This window comes from Chinchilla lanigera, unplaced genomic scaffold, assembly GCF_000276665.1.
Source record: "Chinchilla lanigera isolate Chin_1 unplaced genomic scaffold, ChiLan1.0 scaffold00081, whole genome shotgun sequence".
Lineage (NCBI taxonomy): Eukaryota > Metazoa > Chordata > Mammalia > Rodentia > Chinchillidae > Chinchilla > Chinchilla lanigera.
In genome coordinates, this window is record NW_004955482.1 from 7384704 (window position 1) to 7392396 (window position 7693).

Sequence of the window (7693 nt, forward strand, 5' to 3'; positions counted from 1 at the left end):
CCTGCGGGGGCGGCGCGGCGGCTGCCTTCGCGGACGGGTCGCGCACACGCTGAGGCGAGCCGAGGCGGGCTGTGCCGGTCCCGTGGCTGTTGAGCGAGCGCTGCGCTCGGGAGGGAGCTCGGGGAGGCTTTGGCGCAGAGACGCGGCACTGCGGCAGTCGCTGGCGTTCGTCCTCCCGCGCCCCAGGGGGCGCTGCGGGCCTGCGGGGGAAGCGCCTGCCCGCCCCATCTCTGCGCGGATTCCGGGACCGCGGGCAGCCGAGCGGGCGGGAGACGTCCCCCGGCCCGAAGGAGGCTCCCGAGGCGTTAAGTGGGTTCCGATGCGTGCCAGGCTTTTTCCTGGACGGTGAAGAAAATCAGCCGAAATCACCGCCCTTGCTCCCTCCTTCCCTTGTTTCTAAAAGCAGGAGCAGCCGGCTACTTGCGGTCCAGTTCAGCTTACAGCCGTGGCTCCCGCGACAAACGTGCCGTGTTGTTGTTAGAATACCTGGTGCCACTGAAGACTTTATCTGTAGTACTGGGGATTGAACCCAGGGTCTTGGCACTGAAATGCATCCCCAACCCCTTTACACTTTTGAGACAGATCTCCCCAAACTGCCCAGCCCAGACCGTCTCACACCAGCCCTCCTGCTGCCTCAGTCTCCCAGAGTGCTGGGATCCAGGCGTGTGCCATTCTATCCGGTCCCAATGAAGACTTTAAAAATGGGTTGAGGTCCTGGTTTGTTGGTTGATTTTTGTTGCACTTGTTTACAGTTTTCTGTTCATGGTGCTTGACGGGTCCTGTCAGATCAAGGAATTTATGGTCTTTGAATAAAATGCAGGAAGTGCTGGGCGTGGTGGCGCACGCCTGTAATCCCAGCACTCGGGAGGCTGAGGCAGGAGGATTGTCGTGAGTTCGAGGCCAGCCTGGGCTACAAAGTGAGCTCAAGGTCGGCCTGAACTGCATAGAGAGACCCTGTCTCAAAAAAAAAAAAAAAAAAGAAAAGAAAAAAAGATAAACTGCAGGAAGTGGGTTTTAAGGAAAAAAAGACTTGAAAAAAATTGGAAACATTACAGAGCAGTTTATAAATTCCAGCACATCTTAATTACTCCGCAAAGGATAGTCTTTCCAATACTCATAGCACAGACGCCCAAGCTACCTATTGAGCTCAAACTAAAGGTAAAGCCAAATCTGCTTTAAAGAATCTTTTCTTGTAGGTTAAAAGGGTCAGAAAAAAAAGGGTCAGCTCCCTTAAAAAGAGTAGTCATTAGGATTTAAGCAGAACTATAGCAGAAAATTTCCAAGATATTTTGTCTGATACAAACATACCAAGTAAAATGCTTATGCAATACCATCCTTTTTTTTTTTTTTGGTTTGAAATATATTGTTTAGTGCTTATAAAGCTGGCAATTATTACCTATTATTTCTGTCTTTTTTAACAGATCAGCTGGACGTTCTTATTACCCCAGTTCCAAAGGTATTGGTGAGTAGCACACATAAAGTAGAGAATAGCTATGAATAACAGTGTTGAGAGAAGCCAGTTTGCCTGTAGGACTGACACAATGGAGTCTTAAAATTAGACTTTATTAGCATTTTTGGTAGTCTTTTTATTACTTTTTCAGTACAGGGAATGGAACCCAGGGGTATCCTACAACTGAGCTACATCCCTAGTCCTTTTTTAAAAAAAAAAATTTTTTTTTTTAACGTTTTGAGACGGTGTCAGTAGGTTACCCAGGCTGGGCTTGAATTTGCAGTCCTGCCTCCACCTCCTCAGCACTTGGATTACATGGTATGTACCACCATGCCAGCTTTAACATTTTCAAAGAACAGTCTCTTTCCCTTTCGTAAATAAATCTCACATCAGTCATTTAAAAAATCAGCAGTAGCCAGGTGTGGTGGCGCATGCCAGTAATCCCAGCACTCGGGAGGCTGAGGCAGGGGGATTGTTGTGAATTTAAGGCCAGCCTGGGCTACAAAGTTAGCTCAAGGCCAGCCTGAACTGCATAGTGAGACCCTGTCTCAAAAAGACAAAGATAAATAAATAAATAAATAAATAAAAATTAGTAATTCTTAAAAAAATCTGTTCACCACTATTGGTTGAAGACCACAGAGCACAGCCTGGGGTTTACACACAGATTGAAGGAAGAAATTCTGAGATAAACAGCTTCAGAATCATGAAGTATATCTCAGTGCTAATACTTTCCTCTCACTTAAAGGATAAAGCTAAATTCCTCTTCTCTATTGGAGTCAGGAGACAAAGACAAGCCCTTAAAGGCTTCTTGCTCATTTCTTTTTCTGGAAGAAGAGCAGGTAGTTTACTAACTAGTATGTGTGTCTGTATGTGTAGTAGTAGTATTTAAGTATAGTTACAGTTTTTCCATATTTTGTTTAAATTCAGTGATACATAAACCTGAATTCACTTTGCTTTCCTTGGAAAAGCTACTTAGGGATAAAATATACAGACTCATATATGTGTGTAAATACGCATAAATACATATGTTCACAAATAATCTAGTCTTTATTTTTTTAACCTAGTCATTTTTATAATGTGCTTTTTTTAAAAAGAGGGTATTTTTTAGTTTTAAATTCACAGAAAAATTGAGAAAAGATATAGAGATTTCCACAGACCCTTTGCTCTGCATAGCCTCTGGTTATTAACATTTCCCATCAGTGGCAGATTTTTTATAATCGAGGAGCTTATACTAACATGCCCTCTTCGTCCAGAATTTATAGTTCACATTAGGGTTCACTGTTGGTTTACATATAATGTGTTTCATTGGAGGTTTGTTCATTTGGATTCCTCACTACAATTCTTAACGTAAGTAAAAAACTCAAATGAATTACAGTTAAATGGGTAGTTTTTGTTTTGTCTTTTTGAGACAGGGTTTCAATACGCAGTTCAGGCTGGCCTTGAACTCACTTTGTAGCACAGGCGAGCTTGCAGCAGTCCTCCCGCCTCAGCCTCTTGAAGGCTGGGATTACAAGCATGTGACACCATGCCTGGCTCTGGTGTTTTGTTTCTTGTTTTTGGAATTATAGTTAAATGTAGAAAACAGAAAACAAAGTAAGTATAAAATTGATATAATTAGCTGGGTGTGGTGGTGCATGCCTGTAACCCCAGTACTCCGAAGGCTGAGGCAGGAGGATTTTTATGAGTTCAAGGCCAGCCCGGACTACACAGTGAGTTGATGACCAGCTTGAAATACATAGTGAGACCTGTCTTACATAACAACAACAAAAAAGATAGAATTATTACAATCTAGATGTGGAAGGAGATAAAAAACTTTAACAATTATCAGTATATGAGAGATTCAAACAGTTTCTAAATATTAAAACAAAAAAATTTACATAAGTAGGATCATACTTAAAAAACTTTGAAAGGTAAATATCAAAATACTTTGAAATAATTATTAGATGGTGTTATTAGAAGTTTTATTTATTTCCCTTAGTTTGCAATTCTATAGTGGAATATGTATGTATAATTGCAGGAAAAAAGGGCTAGTACTCAACAAGTGCTTGTTTTCCTCTGTATTGGGACTTAAGGTCTTCTGCTATTATTTAACATAAATAATACGGCCAACTTTTGGCAGAGAATCTGGATAGTTTTCCCTGTAGGTCCTGTTTCAATGTTTTCAAACAGAAAGCCATATACAGATCAACTGCAACAGGTCATGTTCCAATAATGACCATATGGAACATAATTGAAAATATTTGCCTACACGAGAGGAGCTAGTGTTTTATAAACGAAAGACATGATTCTTTTGTTTTAAATACAACTTGAGTCTAGAAGGCTGTGAACTCCATGTGTGAGCAGTGGAGACCCCCAGTACATGGAATCAGTGTGTCGATGTTCAGTCTAATCACAGTGAGCCCCTTTTGTAGAGCCTTCTCTAATCTCATAGACAGATTTGGCCCAGACAAGAACGGAATTTCTCAAAGGTCAATGGTCCGTAACAATTAACATGATCCTCTTGGTTCCCATACACACATACTACTTTATATTTGCTTTAATTTGGCAGGCTTCATGGCAGTGACTAAAACCCACTTTTCTTTTTGTCTTTTTCAGACAGGGTCTCACTCTGTGGTTGAGGCTGGCCTTGAGCTCACTTTGTAGCCCAGGCTGGTCTCGAACTCACAATGATCTTCCTGCCTCAGCCTCCTGAGTGCTGGGATTACAGGCATGCGCCACCATGCCCAGCTAAAACCCACTTTTCAATAACTTATTTACTAACACTTTATTCCACCTAACAATAAAGTATATTTCTAAAATTTTGACTTTCAGGTATACAGGGCAGTTGTAAGAATAGTACATTAGTACATACAATTCTAGTATCCCTTCATTAAGATCCTCCAAATGTTAACTATATTATCTACCTAATGTTTATTCTTAACTGTCTAGAGTGAATTGCAGAAGGGATGCCCTCAACTTTTTTTTCAACATGTAGTTCAGGCTGGTCTTGGCTTTACTATATAGCCCAGGGTGTCCTCCTGCCTCAACCTCCCGAGTACTGAGATTACAGACATGCACCATCACATCGGGCCAGACAGGATGCTCCTTCATCTCTAAAATATTTCTAAGCACATATCCTTTAAAAAAATAAAAAAAGGAACTATAGCTGAATGTGACGGTGGACACCTTTAATCAATCCTAGCACTCTGGGAAGCTGAGGCAGAGGACTACAAGTTCAAATCAAGCCTGGGCAACTTAGCAACTTAATAAGTATCTGAAAAATAAAAGGGTTGGGGATACAGCCCAATGCAATGGCCCTGGGTCTAATCCTTAGTACCACAAAAAATAAATTAACTATGTTTGCAACTTCATAAAATAATCAAAATAAAAAACTTTGAATTTTCCAATAATTTATTCCCCATAAATCTGAGTTCATGTATGGTATTCAGTTGTCATATTTCTTAGCTTTCCTATGTGGAATAGTTCCTCAGTCTTTGTATTTCATGACATTGATGTTTATGAAAAATACAGGCCAGTTCTATATGTTTTCCCTCAATTTGAGTTTGATGGATGGTTCCTCTTTAGAAGATTGAGGTTACGCACTTGCAGTAGGAATACCACGGTACTGAGTTCATCCTGGTTCATCAGATCAGGAGACACCTGCTCTGGATTAGTCCCTATTGACACTTTTGATCATTTGGTCCAGCTGGTGTCTGGCAGCTTTTACCATTGTAAAATTACTATTTCATCCTTTGTAAAGGTGTATTTTGGAGTTATATTTTTTATTATTTGCTTTTTATTTAATTTGTTAATGTTACAGAGCTCTTGCACTTCCAAGCCATGCCTGAGAATTCAGAGAAAGAAATGGTACAGTGGATTGTCTCATCCACCCATCATACAGTGTATTAAAACTTGATTCATATGCCTTTTGTAACTTTACAGTCTTTAAAAAAAATTATAGTAAGAGCTGGAATTGAAATCTGCCGCAGGTCTTCAGGTTTCTAGCAGTGTGCCATTAAATCAAATCTCATATTCATTTCACTTCACCTCTCAGTAACAAGGGGTTATATTTTGAAACCATGCATATGTACTTTAATTCTTCAAATTTTCTTTTCGGTACCGGGTCGAACTCAGAACCTTACACTTGCCAGGGAGGCACTGCACCACTGAGCTAAATCCCTGGTCCTTAATTCTTTAAAAAAACTCTCATCCATTAGTTTTTGGTACCAGGAATCAAACTCAGGACCTTGCCAGGCAGGTGCTGTGAGGCTGAGCTATCTCACTGGCCCTCATCCATTAATTTTATCTAGTTTCCCCAAATTCTAACCAACACATTTGTTTGCTTGCTTTTCTTTTTTTTCTCTTTCTCTCTTCCTTTCTTTCTTTCTCTTTCTTTGGTGATAGCTATCCCAGTGGGCATCTCATTGTTTTTTTTTTTTTTTGTACCGGGAATCAAACTTATGACCTAGCACTTGCCAGGCAGGCACTGTGCCGCTGAACTAAATCCCCGGCCCCTCACTGTTTTTTTAATCTGCATTTTCCTAGTAATAAGTACTAAGCATCTTACATGCTTACTGGCTATTTGTATATCTTCTTTGGAGACATGTCTAGTCAAGATATTTGTGTACTCTACAACCAAAGGGCATGTGTATCTTCCAATTTACCATCTTATTTAAAATACTCATTACTATTCCAGGATAATGGTTGATACAATGTAAATAACTAAATATTACTAATTAAGCTTCTTGAACTTATCCTTGCCTCTAAAACTCACAATAATATGCTTGTTTACAGATAGAATGAAAGATGGACACAAAGTGAATTTACACATAGCCAAGCTGCAAGAGGTATGGAAAACTCCTCACATTCAAACAATTCACATCTCTAAATCAATGATGGGTGCATCCTTTCTAAAGGTATGCCAATAGGGAATTTGCAAGCATGCACACGCATGCGTATGTGTGTGTGAGTGAAACCTAGGGTCTTGTGCTTATTGGACAAGGACTCTATCTCTGAGCTATACCCTAATTCCGAAGGAAAAATTTCAGTATCAATATTCTTGCCAGGTATGCTGGCACATGCCCGTAATCCCAGCACTTTGGTGGCTGAGGCAGAAGAACTGCTGTGAATTTGAGGCCAGCCTGGGCTACACAGAAACCCTGTCTCAAAAAAAAAAAAAAAAAAAAAAAAAACCCAAACCAAAACAAAAAAAAAGTCAGTATTTTTGAAATTTAGAGCTGAACTGAACTTTTTACTAAACTGCTTAGCTAGAGATTAAGGCACTGCTGATTACAAAGTATAGACCCAGCATACTATCTAGAAGTCAATAAATATCTGTTGGGTGAATTCATGAATAAATGCAAGGATTGTAGGTTCCCCATCATAAGTGTTTTTTAGAGCTTGGTAATACTTCAGATTTAATGTATTTTTACTCAGGAAGCTGAAGGTTCCAACTAAAAAGATATTAAGGAAGTTTTCTTCTAGAGTTGAAAACTCAATCACAAGATTTTAAAGGACTACAGAATTAGATAAAAGCAGATGAAGAAAATGGCAATAGGATTTTGCAGATGTTCACTTGTACTAAAGATCATAGCTGTAGGAAGAAAGAACAGTGGCATGTGCCTGTAGTCCAGTGTGGAAGGCTGAGGCAGGAGGATTCATTGAGCCCATGTGTTCAGGACCAGTCCTGGCAACAAAGTTAAAAAAAAAAAAAATCATACCAGCAGCTGAGCATGGTGGTATACACCTGTAATCCTAGCACTTGGGAGACTGAGGCAGGAGTATTGCCATGAGCTCATAGCCAGCCTGGACTACATAGTTGAAGATGAGCCTAAACTACATAGTGAGATCTTATCTCAAAAAGCCAAACAAACAAAAAAGTCATAGCTGCTAGAAGTATCTCTAGAGCAATGTGAGTATGTGAATTAGTTAATGATTTATGTATACTGGTAAAAGTTTCTGGCCAACATTTTGATTTTTACCTGGATTTATTACCTATTTGGTAAGCCGTGTGTGTGTGTGTGTGTGTGTGTGTGTGTGTGTGTTTGTTTTATACTGGAGATCAACATGCTATACCTCAGTGTGTCCTACACAGACAGTTACTCTGGAAAAGACTATTTTTTTTAGTTGAACCTAAGTAGAGTAATAGATTCCTTTTAGGTATCACCTCAGAAATCACATTGAGAATACAAGATTTGGGCTAGCGCAGTGCCTGCCTGGCAAGCGTAAAGCCCTGAGTTTGATTCCTGGTACCAAAAAAGAAAA

General features: G+C 40.0%; 1 protein-coding gene across 6 annotated transcripts in view; it reads left to right on the forward strand.

Moving 5' to 3' along the window:
- Window positions 1–7693, forward strand: part of Fam216a (family with sequence similarity 216, member A) — a 12311-nt gene that overhangs the window by 673 nt on the left and 3945 nt on the right. For 2 of the 6 annotated variants that reach the window (XM_005403148.1, XM_005403144.2), the window contains exons 2-3: window positions 1422–1462; window positions 6224–6345. In XM_005403148.1, the coding sequence (XP_005403205.1) occupies window positions 1422–1462; window positions 6224–6345 (163 nt within the window). The remainder of the gene's footprint in view (window positions 1–1421; window positions 1463–6223; window positions 6346–7693) is intronic. The other 4 variants (XM_005403149.1, XM_005403145.2, XM_005403146.2 and 1 more) reach the window with 3 other exon arrangements.